Source organism: Podarcis gaigeae (assembly GCF_964106915.1).
Source record: "Podarcis gaigeae genome assembly, chromosome: 10".
Classification (NCBI taxonomy): domain Eukaryota; kingdom Metazoa; phylum Chordata; class Lepidosauria; order Squamata; family Lacertidae; genus Podarcis; species Podarcis gaigeae.
In genome coordinates, this window is record NC_139686.1 from 12,014,345 (window position 1) to 12,031,294 (window position 16,950).

Here is a 16,950-nt window from a genome sequence, read left to right on the forward strand (position 1 = left end):
AGACTCCCTGGAAAAGTCCCTGATGTTGGGAAAGATGGAGGGCACAAGAAGAAGGGGATGACAGAGGACGAGATGGTTGGACAGTGTTCTCAAAGCTATGAACATGAGTTTGACCAAACTGCTGGAGGCAATGGAAGACAGAAGTGCCTGGCATGCTCTGGTCCATGGGGTCACGAAGAGTCTGACACAACTAAACGACTAAACAACAACAACAACAATGCCAGAACTTTGAACTATGCCTGGAGCAAGCTCCCCTCTCTTATGGTCTTCCAGGACCAGGAGGGCATGAAGTGGGAGGAGCAAAGGCAGGCATGTTGGCGCAGTCTCAGATTGCTTGGGCAAAGCCCTGGAGAGGAAGAGACTTAGGCAGCTGTGGAAGGTGGGGACCTTTAGTCTCTGCAACTGCCTCATAGGGGCAAGACTTACTGAAGAGGAGTTGCTGTGCTCATTAGGCCTGGCACTCATGAACAGATCCTGTTTCTTCTAATAAAGAGTTAACTTCACTTACTGTGTGTGATTTATTGCTGGCTCCCTCCTGACACTGGCCTAGTTTCATCTGTGAAGTGCTTTAAAAACCTGAAGGCATTCATTGTATTTTTGTATGGAACCATCTTGTCCAACCAGGTGCCCTCCAGATGTTGTTGGACTACAACTCCCATCACCCCTGCCCATTGGCCATGCTGACTGAGGCTGATGGGAGTTGAAGTCCTGCAACACCCGAAGGACACTGGGCTGAGGAAGGCTAGTCTAGAGGAAAGTTCTCCGGTCTAAAATGGTACACATGCTGGAAGGTGGGCCTGGCTCTGGTAGACCATGTCAGTGACAACTACACGACAATTACAGTGTTTCTCTCTATTTCAGGGGTGAGGGACCTGTGGTCCTCCAGGTGTTGTGGGGCTCTGGGCTCCCACCAGACCCTGCTAGCATGGCCAAAAGTTAGGAATGATGGGAACTGTAGTCCAGCATCATCTGGATGGCAACACGTCCCCTACCTCTGCTCCATTTGGTTCGACCTGGTGCTTGCATATAATAAATAGCTCCCAGCTCCATTAATTTTTTACACCAAGTTAAAGTCTTAAGAGGTCTTTTCTTTACAGAATAGTGTGTGGGATTGCTTGAGACCTGTCATGTCTCCAGCAAGTTCTGGTTTCCTTCCGGTGTCATGAACTGGACCTTGGGCACCACAAAGGATGAATTATTCCTCCTCATGGAGTTGTTCCTCCTTATGGAGTTATTTCTCCGCATGGAATTGCGTTTCCTCAGGGAGTTCTGGTGTGACAGCTCGCTCTTCTGGAGGGTCTGGATGAGGATGGAAGGCTTCTCGTCCAGCTCCTTGGCACTGCAACGCGGCGCTGCGACTTTGCTCGTGTTGCCAAACTTGGAGTAGTCAACAGCGTAGGCCCCTTCTTCTTCTGCTACGATGGGCACGAAGCGGTGGCCCCAGAGGATCTCTTCGGATATGTAGGACGTTCTTGCTTGGGTGGTGATTCCAGTGGTTTCCACCACACCTTCAAGTATGACAATGATCTCTAGGTCTTGGTTGGCCAAGTCATTGGCGGAGATGTCATACAGAGGACTCCGCTTGTCAATGATGTGGCAAATAATCAAAGGGGCCACTAGGAAAATATTGTTGCTCTCAATGGGATTGTCTACCGGGACGTCTAGCTGGTGGATCGGGATGACTTCTCCTTCAGGGGTGGTGGTCTTCTTGACCACCTGGATCCGCACTGAGGCACTGATGATCATGCTTTTCCTCAGGTCCCCAACACGAAACATGAAGCAGAGTTTGCCATTGCGTACCGCGATGACCGCGTTCCGGCTGAATATCAAGGTCTCGGCTCGCCGGTGTGCCTGCGCCGTCTTCATGAAGATGCAACCCAGCATGACGGCGTTGATGATCAAGCCCACAATGTTCTGGAGCATCAGTACGGTGATCGCTATGGGACATTCTTCTGTCATCATCCTCCCTCCAAAGCCAATGGTCACCTGGACCTCAATAGAGAAGAGGAATGCGGAGGTGAAAGACCTAAGGGAAAGGAGAGAGGGAAAACAATGCACACCATTATCAAATACTGTATGATGGGCAACTTGTGTTATCCATTACTGAAACTTATGTACCGTCGGGAACGAGCCAGCAGTAAATCACACCATGCAAGATGGAGTTAACTCTTTATTAGCAAAATCATGATCTGCACAGGAGTGTCAGGCCTAATGAGCACAGTGACTCATCTCTGGCAGGTCTTACCCCCATGAAGCAGTTGCTGAGACTGACCATAGCTAGCTAAGTCCCCTCCTCTACAGGGCTTCCCCCAAGCAATCAGAGACTGTGCCTGCCTGTCACCAATCTCTCCTCGGCTCTTTTCATGCCCCTTCTGGTTCTGGGAGACCAGTGGGGAGGGGAGCTTTTAGAGAAAAGGCGAGTAAGAGGCAACATGCTAGAATATTTTTGTAAAATTATCCATGGCATGGAGAAAGTGGGTGGATGCAATCATCAACTGGGGCTGTTCTTCAGAAGTCCAGAAGGTAGCAACACAAGAGCAGGCCTTTTCTGTGTGGCTCCTCAATTGTGGAATGCTCTCCCCAGGGAGACTCACCTGACGCCAACACTGGATATGTTTAGGTGCCAGGCAAAAACATTCAGCTAGGACTTTGGATGATAATGGTCTTGTAAATCGGTGTGTGTGTGTGTGTGTTAAAATTTGTACACTGCCCCTTATCCATAGATCTCAGGGCTGTTCACAACATTTTAAATGTACAGTCATACCTTGGAAGTCGAATGCTTAGCAAGATTAATGTTTTGGCTCCTGAACGTCACAAACCTAGAAGTGATTGTTCCATTTTGCAAATGTTCTTTGGAACCTGAACGTCCATTGCAGCTTCTGATTGGCTGCAGCAACTTCCTACGGCCAATCAGAAGCTGCGCCTTGGTTCTTGAACATTTTGGAAGTCGAATGGACTTCTGGAATGGATTCCATTTAACTTCCAAGGTACAACTGTATTTAATTTTTCTTGTGTATTTCCCCCTTGGTTTTAATCAATGTACGGCTTGCCTTTTGCTTTTCGTATAGTTGCTTTGGGTTGCAAGAAATTTAATCAATCATTGTCGCTATTACCTGACGCAGGTGACACAGGGCTTCCACCTAGTGATGTCCTCGCTGGTTGTGCACGGCTTGTCCATGTCCCCGTGAGCAAAGGCCACCAGCCACCACATCATGGCGAAGAAGAGCCAGCTGCACAGGAAGGACATGGTGAAGATGACCAGCGTGTGGCGCCACTTCAAGTCCACCAGGGTGGTGAAGATGTCCTGCAGGAAGCGCCCTTGCTCGCGGATGTTCTTGTGAGCCAAGTTGCAAGCCCCGTTCTTGGCGATGAAGCGGGCTTTCTGTTGCCGGTCTCTGACGCGCGGCTTGCCCAGGTTCTCGGCCGCGATCCGTGCGAGGACATACTCTTCGGGGATGATGCTCTTCCTGGCCAACATCTCCCTGTCACCATAGTCCACCAATCAACCGAAAATGGGCAGAGGTGGAGAGGATGGAAGAATCCTATAGAGACCTCTCGTGTATTCTGTTTTCTCTATCCGATCCTGGAGAAAGAAAGGAGCTTGCATAAGTCACCCCAACCCACTAATTCACTCCATTCTTGCCAATGATTATAGACCTAGCTAGGACGCGGGTGGCGCTGTGGGTTAAACCACAGAGCCTAGGACTTGCCGATCAGAAGGTTGGCGGTTCGAATCTCCACAATGGGGTGAGCTTCCATTGCTCGGTCCCTGCTCCTGCCAACCTAGCAGTTCGAAAGCACGTCAAAGTGCAAGTAGATAAATAGGTACCTCTCCGACGGGAAGGTAAACGGCATTCCGTGTGCTGCTCTGGTTCGCCAGAAGCTGCTTAGTAATGATGGCCACATGACCCGGAAGCTGAATGCCGGCTCCCTTGGCCAATAAAGCGAGATGAGCGCCGCAACCCCAGAGTCGTCCGCGACTGGACCTAATGGTCAGGGGTCCCTTTACCTTTAAGAAAGAAATTTTGGGGAGATTTGCCAGGAGGGTGGGGATTCTCATCTGAGGATCAACGGTTTCTGTACAAGCTAGGAGAACTTTTGCACTCTTGTTACAAACAAATCCAAGAATTCTGGGCTGCTCCAATCAAAAATTCTATACAGAATGGGAATGTATAGGTGAATACATTAAGAAATATGGTGTTAAAGCAGAACTCTTAATAGGCAATTGCGTGGACAGGCGGAGTCCCCAGATCCTGCGCGGTCCTCCCGTCATGTGGAATAACGACTCAAGACAACGTGCTATGGGATTAAATTGGCCACAACTTTATTAAATTTCAAATGTGGGTAGACCTTGGCTCAGGCATTGGGCGTTCTCCCTCCCCAGTCCCCAGCCAGGGACCTAGGGAGCATCAGGGTTATCCAGTGTGGGGGGGGGGGTGGGCCGGCTCTGGAGAACATATGTTCAAGCAGAGATAGCCGCCCCCGTAACGCCGCCGCCGCAGGGGAGAGCAATGACGACCTTCCAGCGTACGGTCAAAGCCTCCCTTCAGAAACCCCTTTAACGGGGAACCCTGGTATCGCCACTGCAAAGAGGAAGATGGACAAAAGGATTCCGCCCAAGGCCTGATACCGCCAAAGTTGTGACGTTTTGCTACGGGAAAGGCGAAACCTGCCAATGCAGGGAAATTCCTTTCCGGCCCTTTAACAGTGACCTTAACGTAGCAGCGCCCGCATACCTGTGAAGAAAAGTTAACCTGCAAAACCTGTGAGGAAAATTAACCTGCAACATAAGACATTGACTGAGGGTGAGTAGGGTGGGAGAAGCTCTGGAGCCAAGTGAGAATTCCCAGGTAAGATCCTCCCTCCTTTGTGTGGGCAGGTAATCCCTCCCCTACCTGGTCTGGTCTCCTTGGCAACTCTTCCCCCAGGTGGTATTGGACAACTGACTGAGGTAGGGGGAGACCTCCAGGTATCCTACCTGAGGGAAGGCAAAGCCTAGCCTATGCTGTTGGAGCCGCTCCAGATCTAGGGGCTGCATGCGTCCACGCAAAGGGCGCCCCCCGTTTTAAGCGGGGAGCGGTCATTGTTAAGCGTGTAAGGACAAAAGAGGTAATTATAATTTATCAGTTTTCATGTTATTTTATTTTGTTAAAGCAACTAGAAAAAAATATGCTGGGAAGATCTCACACAGGTGAAGGGAAGCAGAGGGGTGGAGGGGAGGGTTGGGTTGAATTTGGGAAATAAAATACTATATGGGACAGCAAAGGATATAATAGATCCTTATAGAATAGTAATATATTGTAATCCGAATAGAAGTTCAAAAGGGGAAGTAAATGTACTTTTAGTATCTTCATTATTGTAATAGTTATTATTATTTCTTATCGGTAGAAGGCAATGTTAACTTAGACTTCTTCGTTTTGCTGTCTGTATAATTTTCTTAAGTCAATAAAAAATAATAATTCTGGATTGCAACTTCAAAGCATTCATTTTCATTATTCCATTGGACTTCCTTTTTTTAGTGTAATACTTTTTATTAGCTTTCAATTACAATAACCCAGTAAAAGCCTCATTGTCACAATACCAAATTATAATACAATTAATAATGCCAATTGTTCAGATGCCAAATTATATTATTTTGTAGGCCCCCTTCATGCTAGAATTAATGATTTGATAATTTACTTTAACTCTGCGATTCCATTGGACTTGCATTCCTCGATAATGAAATTGTCTCCCCCCCCCCCCCACCGCCTGCAAAAATATTTAGTTTGTCAATCTGAAGAGCTGTCACATGAGAAATGGAACAAGCCGCTTTTCTTCTGCTCAAGAGGGTGGGACCCAAAACTGATGTATTCAAATTACAAGAAAGGCCATTCTGGCTAAACATTAGAAAGTACTTTCTTCCAGTAAGAGCTGTTCAACAGTGGAACAGACAGCAGGTAGTGGACTCTCCTTCCTTGCAGGTTTTTAAGCAGAGGTTGGATGGCCATCTGCCATGGATGCTTGAGTTGAGATTCCTGCATTGTGGGGGGTTGGACTAGATGACCCTCGGGGTCCCTTCCAACTCTACCATTCTATGATTCTGTGGATGAGTCCCACAAAGGATTTGTGCCCTAGAAAAGCAGAAATCCACAGGTTCTCCAACTAAACTCATATAAACATCATCCAAAGGCCATTTGGGTTTAATTAGTACTTTCTTGGGCAACATGAAAGGTTAAACACACTGTTTAAACTCTTTCCCCCATTATACCGACATGTTTCTAGCAAATGGAATACTGTGTATGAATGCATTTGGGGGGACTTCCCAACAAAGGCTGAGAAATACTAAGGGATAAACAGAGCCTTAGCAGTTGTGTCAGTTTCACGATACAAGAAAGAGAAAGCATCTTTGTTTGGGAATCTGGTGTTTATTTACAATGCAGGAAGCAAGTTTTTGAGTCACACAGGGCTCTTCCTATATGCATGAAACCCAGAAACACAGAAGTTGCTAATCCAGAAATGGCTGGGATACACTATTAAAGGCAAGTATTCAGTATCCCAGGAAAGTGATATCCCATTACCCTGTGGTCCGCAAAACAAACAAACAATAAATACCTGGCCTGGTTGAAGAGCCCTGTTTGACTCAAAAGCTTGCTTCTAGCATTTTAAATGCTAGTCCTCCAAATAAAATGCTAGTTTTCCTAAACACGTTTGCACATGTGCTTCATGTCAGGAGAAAAGTTGTACAACAAACCAAGGACACAGAAGGAGCGGCGCTGAACTAAGTTTTAAGTCAGAGTAGACCTATTGAAATAAATGGACCTAACTTAGGCATGTATATGCATTTCGTTGGATGTACTCGGAGTAAAACATAGTTGATTGCTGCTTCTTGACTAGTAAAACGTGAAATACCTATAAGTGTTGACATAATATTCAATGGAAATGTCTGCTACGAATAATCCTATGAAGCCTGGAAAACGGAAAATAAAAACGAAAGACTATGTCATCCTGCAGGCACTTTTTAATCTGAGCAGGGGCAAGCAGGGGCTCTTTTTCCCTCAGTATGAGCCCTGTGCCATGTTAATAAGAGTTCCTCTGAGCATGTCTGAAATCCCTTCTTGTACCATGTACAGTGGTACCTTGGGTTACAGACGCTTCAGGTTACAGACGCTTCAGGTTACAGACTCTGCTAACCCAGAAATAGTACCTCGGGTTAAGAACTTTACCTCAGGATGAGAACAGAAATCGTGCAGCGACGGCAGCGGGAGGACCCATTAGCTAAAGTGGTGCTTCAGGTTAAGAACAGTTTCAGGTTAAGAACGGACCTCCAGAACGAATTAAGTTCTTATCCTGAGGTAACAACCCTGCCTTAGACAAGGGAGAAAATCCCCTCAAGGGCTCTCCAAAAGCACAGAGCATCACTTTCAAAATCCACCACCAGAACTCTTACATAAAAGTTACTTTGAGAGGAGGGGATAACAGCTTGTTTTAAGTCCCGGGGTGTGGGGATGCCGAATGAAAATGCGAAGCCGCAACAGCTGCAGACACCTGAACTGACTTCCTTAGCATTAAGGGGACACCGACTAAGGGAACTCAGACAGACCCAAGAAAGAAAGTGGAAACTTACGGAGATTCTGCAGCGACAGAACAGATGCAGCCTGGGCTCTCAGCCTGGCCAGATCCTTTGAGCTTCCATGGCAGCTGAATCCCCAAGAGGCAAAAGGCAGGATTTAAGACACAGGTATTGCTGGTCTTCCTCACTCTCTGCTCCCCTCTGGGATTCTTCGGCCGCTTGGCCTGCAGACTGGACGTGGTGGTCAGAGAGTTGGCAGAGCCATTATTTGATCTGCCTTGGCCCGGGAGATGTTCTTCGGCGGAGAGGAAGAGAGAGGGGCGGAGGAGAGAGAGAGTGGAGGGGGATGAAGGAGATCCAAGTTCTGGAAAGACTGGCTGAGGCTGTGTATGGCGCTAGGTAGGAAAGAGGAATCTTGACATCAACAGTAGCAGCGACCAGAGCCCTCCCTCTTCTCATCTTCCTCCTCCCTCGACATACAGATCGTTGCAAAGTTTTCAGCGTTTCCCCTGAGTTTGGGGATGGGACAGAGAGAGCAGGGGGAGGGATGCTGGCCCCAGTCCAAGCACCACTGACGCAGAGAGCAAGAGAGAGAGAGAGAATTAAATTCTCTTTTAACCTCTGGCCTGAATAGGGCTCAGTGACAAGCTACAGCAAAGAAACTCCATCTTCGGAGTTTCCATCCCGGCCAGTTGATTCGGTGGTTGGCTGTTTTCCATAAGAAACAGGGGGCTGAAATATTTGACCTTTCTGACCTTATAGGGATCGAACCTCTCTTGGGAGGCCCGGCAGGCATAGTGCTCTCCCTAAGCTGTTGTGCCATGTGATTTAAGAGGTGCAATGAAATCCAAGAGTGGATTTCATGCTCTTTATTCAGCTCATAGTGGTGAGGAGGGAATGAAAGTCCCCTCAAAGTATCTGCTTTATATACATTATTTACACAATGGGCTGCACGTGATTGGCTAATTCTGGAATTCTCCTGTAGGCCAATCAGATTGTGGATTCACTTCTATCTGGAGCTGGATTGGGTGGCTCCTGCAGTCATACTGCTGCATTGTCCTAGGACCAATCAGACTGCTGCATTTTGGATCCTATTGCTCTAGGACCAATCAGACTGCTGCATTTTGGATCCTATTGCTCTAGGACCAATCAGACTGCTGCATTTTGGATCCTATTCAACTCACTACATAACATGCGATCTGGGATCCCTTGCAATGTCACAGAAGATACTGCAGAAGCCATCCTGGTTTCTGATTTGATCCTGGAATGTCCTATTTGCACAGAATAGGGATGTCCGATTCCATAATAATGATGATAACAATTTTATTATGTATACCCCACCCATCGGTGGGGAGTTATTGAGTTGTTGTTGTTTTGATTAAACATTTTGTGGTTTTATATTTTGATTTTATTCTGCGAACCACCCTGAGACTTGTGGGTATAGTGTGGTATATAAATTCAATAAATAAAATAAATAATAAAACATTTAACATTAAGAAAAAACAAACCACTTCCCCATACAGGGCTGCCTTCAGGTGTCTTCTAAAGGCTGCATAGTTATTTATATCCTTGGCTCAGTGGGAGGGGGAGTTGCAGAGCTCTACACTCTGATGAAAATAGGGACATCCTAAGGAAAAGCGGGACATTCTGGGATCAAATCAGAAACCGGGACGGCTTCTGTAAATCCGGGACTGTCTCTGGAAAATAGGAACACTTGAAGGTCCATCCCAGTACTGGACATGGAATTTGAGAAGACACTCTCCCGCTCCCATTTTCTCCTCCTCTGTAGCCCCACCAATTCTTCCTCCCTAGATCACTGGTGGGTTCCCACGAGGCAAGACACAGTGATAACAGCCAGAACATTTCATGACCTACATAACTAGGAAACAGGGGCAAAGCAACTGCTTATATACATTCCTGAAAGCCTGGGCCACTCCCACTCCCAACGTGATTGGCTGTCTCAACTTCTAAGCTGTGAATCATGACTCCAAGGGCCAATGGCAGAGGCCCGAGTCCTGAAATGTTCTGTGATTGGACATCATGTATCGAATCAGGACACAGGTGCTCATAAATCCTTAGTCCAGACTCAAGCTCAGGCAAACACAGACCACTGAATAACACCATGCTCTGCGGAGACTGGATCTGCTGCCTGAGGCTACTGCCTCATCAGGCCTCATGGGTGTGACAGCCCTGCAGCCATGGAAGGTTTTGGAAGACATCGGTTGGGCCTGTGTCCTCCTCTGGAAAACTTAGTCACTCCCTTGACTTCAGTAGGGCTTCCTTGTAACTGAGTTTCCCTGGATTGTGCCCAGCTAAGCTTGTCTTCTAAATTTTGCAGTGGTTGCCCAAAGGTCAAGGCCCAAAATGGTGTGCATTATTTGCATTCAAAGTGCAAGCTATTGCTGTTTGAACGCCGGCAAATTGTTTCCTCTAAATCTCTGGTCTTCTCATAAAAAGGTCTCCTTAACGTAAATCTCTCTCACACACATACCCTGAGAAATATGCCGTGGAAACTGAAGAAATCATGCAGGCCAAAACCCATTTCAAAACAAAACAAAGCTAATCAGGGCACAGCAGAAGGAGGCCGTGAAGTTTTCCCACTGGTTTGAGCCGGCAGAGTGTATAATTCTGGCACTCAACGTCGTCTGTTTAATGGAAACTTGAATTCTTGGAAATCTGATTCCACTCCCCCCACCCACCCCAGCCAACTATTAGGGTTCATAATCAGAAGGATAAACAATGAGGCTGATGTATAAAACGAAGTTTAGAAAAGTACATGTGACTTTAACTGTCAACCCGAAGCCAATGAGATGCTCAACTCAGACAGTGATCAGATAGGCAGTGTGCTGTGGTTTAGACTTAAGAGTAAGATTGGGGAGACCCAGGTTGCTTCCAGGTGCCCAGTTTATTGAGCATTCATCCTAATTTGATTCCTGCATTGCTGGGCGTTGTACTAGATGACCCTTGTGGTCTCTTCCAACTCTACAATTCTATGATTCTACAACTCATCTGGACAGCAATGTCCCACACAGGGCTGCCAATAGCTTGCAACTCAACGTTGCTCCTTTGGCGTGCAATTGACTTGGACTGAGATACGAGTCTCATGCTCACTCTTCGTTTGCAAGAGTCAAAGTCCTCTTATCTCATGAGAAACGATAATCTTAATAGACTTCACTCTGGAGAACGACATACAGAGTGCTAGAACCTGGTCAAAGCACTCAGTAACTTGCAGAATTAATTGTGGCAGCTCTTGAACAGATTGTGGAGGACTTGCTTTCAGGCAAGTTCTGTGTCGATCTTAAACTGGTTTCCCCACCCCAAAAGAAACACAACGGTGGTTCTTCATTCCTAGGAGGCAGCTGGTTCCATGCAATATTATTGCTTTTACCCATAGCCTTTTTGTAGCTCCTAGGCATTTTGGGGGGGTTGTAATTTCCATTCAGTATTTAAATGCATACCTACTTAATTCACGCTTCGCCAAATAACATTTGAACTGAAATGCAGCCTTCAGAATTGGCATTCCTCCAATGCCGTTCTTTAGCCAACTGTGAGGGATGCGGGTGGCGCTGTGGGTTAAACCACAGAGCCTAGGACTTGCCGATCAGAAGGTTGGCAGTTTGAATCCCCGCGACGGGGTGAGCTCCCGTTGCTCGGTCCCTGCTCCTGCCCACCTAGCAGTTTGAAAGCACGTCAAAGTGCAAGTAGATAAATAGGTACCGCTCCGGTGGGAAGGTAAATGGTGCTTCCGTGCGCTGCTCTGGTTCACTAGAAGTGGCTTAGTCATGCTGGCCACATGACCCAGAAGCTGTACACCGGCTCCCTCGGCCAATAAAGCGAGATGAGCGCCGCAACCCCAGAGTCGGTCACGACTGGACCTAATGGTCAGGGGTCCCTTTACCTTTAACTATGTTCAAAAACACATATACCATGGTTATGTGTGCATATGAATGCAAATATCCACAATAATGACATACAAAAATGCCTTACTCAACTGCTTCAGTTGGTGAATTTGGCACTGCTACAGATGCCACATAATACCACGGATGCCACATTATATTTGTAAAAACTTTGGAACTCCCTGCCTATTGAGATCAAGCAGGCACCTTCACTTTACTCTTTTCGGCACCTGCTAAAAACATTCTCATCTAGGCAAGCCTAACCAGAGGCTTAGAAATGCTGGTGTCAGTTTTAATCCTTTTTTGTTATTTTAACCTCTTGTGTTTTAATGCATTGCAAACGTTTCCTTGGTTATATGGTTTTATCTTTTTTGCAAACTCCTTTGAGGTTTTCTTTTGCAATCAGGCAGATGTATAAATTTTACAAAACAAATAAGGTTACGCAGTGGTTCTCAACCTGTGGGTCCCCAGATGTTGTTGGACTACAACTCCCACCACCCCTGAGCTCTGGTAGCTCTGGGTGATGGGAGTTGTAGTCCAACAACATCTGGGGACCCACAGTTTGAGAAAGGCTGGGTTAGGGGAAATAATGCTTTGCCAAAATTTGCCAAAATATATGGGGGAAATTGCATACAATCATCAGGACGTGCTGCACAGTGAGCCGCCAGATATACATGTTTGCAGGGATAGCCAACACAGTGACTCCACAGCTGAGCTACATCCCTGACCTTTGGCCATGCTGGCTCAGGCTGATGGGGTTTGGAGTCCAACAGCATGCAGAGGCAATGCCCCCCCCATCCCTGCTCTAGGTAGTATGGGGTTCATAGGTACTGGAATAATTTTGTCTACACATAGACTAGTTGCTGTAATGACCGCTCCCCACATAAAATGGGGGGGCGCCCTTTGCATGGACGCACACAGCCCCTGGATATGGAGCGGCTCCATCAACACAGGCTTGGCTTCGCCTTCCCTCAGGTGGGATACCTGGAGGTCTCCACCTACCTCAGTCAGTTGTCCAATCCCGCCTGGGAGAAGTGTTGCCAAGGAGACCAGGCCAGGTAGGGGAGGGACTACTCACCCACACAATAGAGGGAGGATCTTACCTGGGAATCCTCACTTGGCTCCAGAGCTTCCCCCACCCTCAGCTAAGTCTTATTTTGCAGGTTAACTTTTCTTCACAGGTATGTGGGCGGTGCTACGTCAAGGTCGCTGTTAAAGGGCCGGAAAGGAATTCCCCTGCATTGGCAGGTTTGGCCTTTCCCATAGCAAAACGTCACAACTTTGGTGGTACCAGGCCTTGGGCAGAATCCTTTAGTCTTCCTCTTTGCAGTGGCGATACCAGGGTTCCCCATTGAAGGGAGGCTTTGACCGTACGCCGAGAGGTCATCGTTGCTCTCCCCTGCGGCGGCGTAATGGGGGTGGCTATCTCTGCTTGAACATGTGTTCTCCAGAGCCAGCCCATCCCCCCCCACACTGGATAACCCTGATGTTCCCTAGGTCCCCGGCTGGGGGCTGGGGACAGATAACGCCCAATGCCTGAGCCAAGGTCTACCCACGTCTGAAATATAATAAAGTTGTGGCCAATTTAATCCCATAGCACGTTGTCTTGAGTCGTTATTCCACATGACGGGGGGAGGGCGCCCGGGATTTGGGGGACTCCGCCTGTCCATGCAAAGTCTTCCTGTTCAGGTTGGGACTTTGCCTGAAGGAAAACAGAATTCACTGCAAAAGACTCAGAGCATATATCATGTCTTAAAAAATAGTGGCAATGAAATCCCAGTACACCTGAAGGAACATCTCCACCCCCATCATTCAGCCCAGACACTGAGGTCCAGCTCTGAGGGCCTTCTGGCTGTTCCCTCCCATCAGATGTCAAGGAAATAAACAACTACCTGACTTTTAGAAGACATCTGAAGGCAGCCCTGTTTAGGGAAGTTTTTAATGTTTATCATGTTTTTAATATTCTGTCGGGAGCTGCCCAGAGTGGCTGGGGAAACCCCACCAGATGGGTGGGGTATAAATAATAAATTATTATTATTATCCATTTAAAAGAGTTGGGTTTGTTAGTACAGGTCCTAAGCACATGGCTATACTGAACTTTACTTCTGAGGAAGCATGCATGAAATCAGATGGCAGATCCTTTTCCTTTGCTTTCAATAGAAGTTAGCAATAATTGTGTTTATCTGGATTTTACCTATCCCTTCTCTTCTCCCCCAGAGGAAAATGATTGGGACCGTTCTCCATCTGGAAAGTCCACCCAGGAATTCAGCTACCATTCCCAGTGCTGTAAATCCTTTCGCGCACCAAAAAAGGGGAACATTTCGACTCAGAGTACTCCAAGAAATTGCCAACTCTCTCCATGCCAAGGGATTGAATTGCTAAGGAAATACAAGGGAGGATTGCCTAGCGTTTTGTGAAGAAGAATTTATTGCACTGAAGTCAGCGTACATAACAGGTTTCGGGTTTATAAAAATTAGACAGATGCAAAAATCCTTGGCAAAGTCTGCAGTGATGCTACAGTGTATAGAAAATATACATATGTGTTTTTTCCTCAATCGTTGAAAAGTCAGGCATTAGAAAAGCCAGTGGCATGCATTTCCCCCCAGCCCTTTCACATGTCGGCCCGAACAAAGGATGCAAAGATGCCGTCTTCCTGAGCCAGCAGATTTTCGGGTGTGTCGTACTCCAAAATGACCCCTCGCTTCATCACAATGACCAGGTCTGCAGTCAGGATGGTGTGGACCCGGTGCTACAATTAAAAGACATATCTAAATTATTTCATTTCCCTACCAGGCATCATCTAGATCCGAGTTCGTACAATTATTGGACCAGGAGCATTATTCGCAAGCAACATGGTGGAGGACCCCACACTCAGTTCCTTATGCACAGCTAAAATGCATTGGGGCTGAGCCACTTATTTAGGATTTAAGAGTGTGTGTAACCTGTGAACCAGCAGCAGCCACAACAGCAAAAGCTGAGCTGGGGTTTGAAGAGAGGGCTTGCTGCAGACCGAGTCAGAAATTACTGTATTTTTCTGTGTATAAGACAATGCTTTTTGCTAAAAAAAGGGGGGGCAAATATTGGGTGTCATATTATACACCAGGCTTCCTCAACCTCAGCCCTCCAGGTGTTTTTGGCCTACAACTCCCATGATCCCTAGCTAGCAGGCCAGTGGTCAGGGATGATGGGAATTGTAGTCTCAAAACATCTGGAGGGCCGAGGCTGAGGAAGCCTCTTATACTTGGATAGTGAATTAATGGCAGCAGCAAGCAGGAGATTGGCAGTGGTGACTGGGTGGGTGATTGGTGGCTGTGGCAAGGCCTGCTGGCGAATGGTTGTGGCTGCGGCAATTGGGCAGGTGATTGGCGGCTGTGGCAAGTGGGTGGGTGGGCTGGTGGCGGCGGCGAAAGGGCAGACAATTGGTGGCTGCAGTGAGGTGTGTGATCGGCAGTGGCAGGCAGGTGGGTGAGCGATTGGCAGAAGTTACCACCCCTACCCCAAAAAGCTAAAGAACTTAATTTCTTAATTTGGGGTTTAAAAATATAGGGGTCGTCTTATACATGGGGGCGTCTTATACACAGAAAAATACAGTACCTTTTAAAAAATATAAAATAAGATGTATACCTAAGGCATCCTGTTTCCATTTATGACCGGTGGCATCATTCCAAGGGAATGAGTAAAGAGCACATTGTGATTCTCTGGGGATATATAGCTGACAGGTGCAGGGAAATTCCCGACGCATTGACACTGCCTTGTGGAATGCAGGATCCCATCTCCGAGTCCCAAAGGAGAATGCTGGAATACCCAGTAGTGGGAACTGCTACAAAATCATAGAATTGTAGACTTGGAAGGGACCACAGGGGTCATCTAGTCCAAGCTCCTGCAATGCAGGGGTCTTCCACTCAACATGGGGCTCAAACCCACGACTGAGATTGAGGGTCTCATGGTCTACCAACTGAGACATCTCAGTTGCAGAGCAGAGCATTCCTCTTAGGGTTCAAGCCAGCCAGCCAGCCCTGTTTTGGGATACTCCATTCCAATCCCCCCTTGTTTCGCATCCCTTCTCTTCACCATAAATACTTCACAGTCTCTGCTCAGTCCTCTATGGGCTGTTTTGTTTGGGCTTTGCTTCCTGCCCACTTAGAGTCTTTCCTCTGAAGTTCCTTTTTAAATTTCTTTAAATCTTGGGGTTCCCCCAAGCTTGTTGATACACCCCTCCCTGCACAACGATGACCCACACTTCTTTTGTTATTTAAGAATCCACATTTGGATGATGAGTCATCTGTTGCCACATATAATTAAATTCATAGGTTGCTTTTCTTTAAAAAAAAATACAAAAAACACCTACAACTCACCTCAAAGGTATCTAAAAGGTACCTAAAGGTAAAGGTAGAGGGACCCCTGACAATTAGGTCCAGTCGTGGCCGACTCTGGGGTTGCAGAGCTCATCTCACTTTATTAGCCGAGGGAGCCGGCATACAGCTTCCGGTCATGTGGCCAGCATGACTAAGCTGCTTCTGGTGAACCAGAGCAGCGCACGGAAACACTGTTTACCTTCCTGCCAGAGCAATACCTATTTATCTACTTGCACTTTGACGTGTTTTCAAACTGCTAGGTTGGCAGGAGCAGGGACCGAGCAACAGGAGCTCACCCCGTCGCGGGGATTCGAACCGCCGACCTTCTGATCGGCAAGTCCTAGGCTCTGTGGTTTAACCCACAGTGGTTTAACCCACAGCCACCCACATCCCTAAAAGGTACCTAAAGGTATCTAAAATTTGTATGCTACAAATTCAAAACAAAAATAACAAAAAATAACAAAAAGGCACAAAGCACTGTTAAAATAAACTGTAATAGACCTAGTTGTAGTAGAGCAATTATTCCTCAGGTGCTCAAAGAAAAAGGACTCTCTTGGCTTGCTTGCTAAAGAATGGAAAAAAGTGAGAAGAGCTAATTGTCTTTGGTGTTCCAAAGCTCTGTAGAGCAATTACATAATAAAAGGTTTCTTCTGATTTGCATGGGTGTAATTCATAAATGTTGGCACCTGCAGAAGGGCCTCATTATCTGATCTCAAATTTCAGAATGGTGGTGGGGTTAACTTCATATGGGAGAAAGTGGTGTTTCCTAGGTGGGCAGCTCTGACACTATTTAGGGCTTGGTTGTAGCAGCTATTCTAGAAAATATGCCTGCCTCTCTCTTTTTGTTTTGGAAGAGTGAAGCAGGCATCCGCATTTAATACAGGAATAAATTCTGCCCTACTGTAAAAATCTTTGTGTTATGTACTGAAGTTCTCACCCTGGGCCAGCAGGGGGATACTGTAGATAGTTATGCAAATAAGGGATTGAAAGTGACGTTCAGTGATTGGATAGTTTTAGAAAATTGTTACAGTTACGTTGTACTGGAGCTCTATATAAGCAGGCTGACTGAACCCTTCAGTTCAGTTCTGTTCTGGCCTGTGAATAAACAAGAGCTGTTTGAAGAATCGCTGTGTCGTCTGATATGTTCACC

At 46.8% G+C, this 16,950-nt stretch overlaps 2 protein-coding genes across 18 annotated transcripts in view; both read right to left on the reverse strand.

Moving 5' to 3' along the window:
• Positions 1 to 211: 211 nt before the first annotated feature.
• Positions 212 to 8,070, reverse strand: KCNJ8 (potassium inwardly rectifying channel subfamily J member 8). Its single transcript, XM_083700741.1, has 3 exons — positions 7,604 to 8,070; positions 3,114 to 3,583; positions 212 to 2,026 (listed from the first exon to the last, which is right to left on the reverse strand). Exons 2-3 carry the CDS (start codon positions 3,476 to 3,478, stop codon positions 1,126 to 1,128), a joined length of 1,266 nt encoding a protein of 421 aa, XP_083556867.1. The 5' UTR covers positions 3,479 to 3,583; positions 7,604 to 8,070; the 3' UTR covers positions 212 to 1,125.
• A 5,784-nt stretch (positions 8,071 to 13,854) lies between these two features.
• The window catches only part of ABCC9 (ATP binding cassette subfamily C member 9), an 88,251-nt gene continuing 85,155 nt past the window's right edge, over positions 13,855 to 16,950 (reverse strand). For 15 of the 17 annotated variants that reach the window (XM_083699845.1, XM_083699846.1, XM_083699838.1 and 12 more), the window contains one exon: positions 13,855 to 14,194. In XM_083699845.1, coding sequence (XP_083555971.1) covers positions 14,057 to 14,194 — 138 coding nt within the window. In that variant the 3' untranslated portion in view covers positions 13,855 to 14,056. Of the gene's footprint in view, positions 15,801 to 16,178; positions 16,711 to 16,950 lie in introns of all 17 variants that reach the window. The other 2 variants (XR_014555554.1, XR_014555555.1) reach the window with 1 other exon arrangement.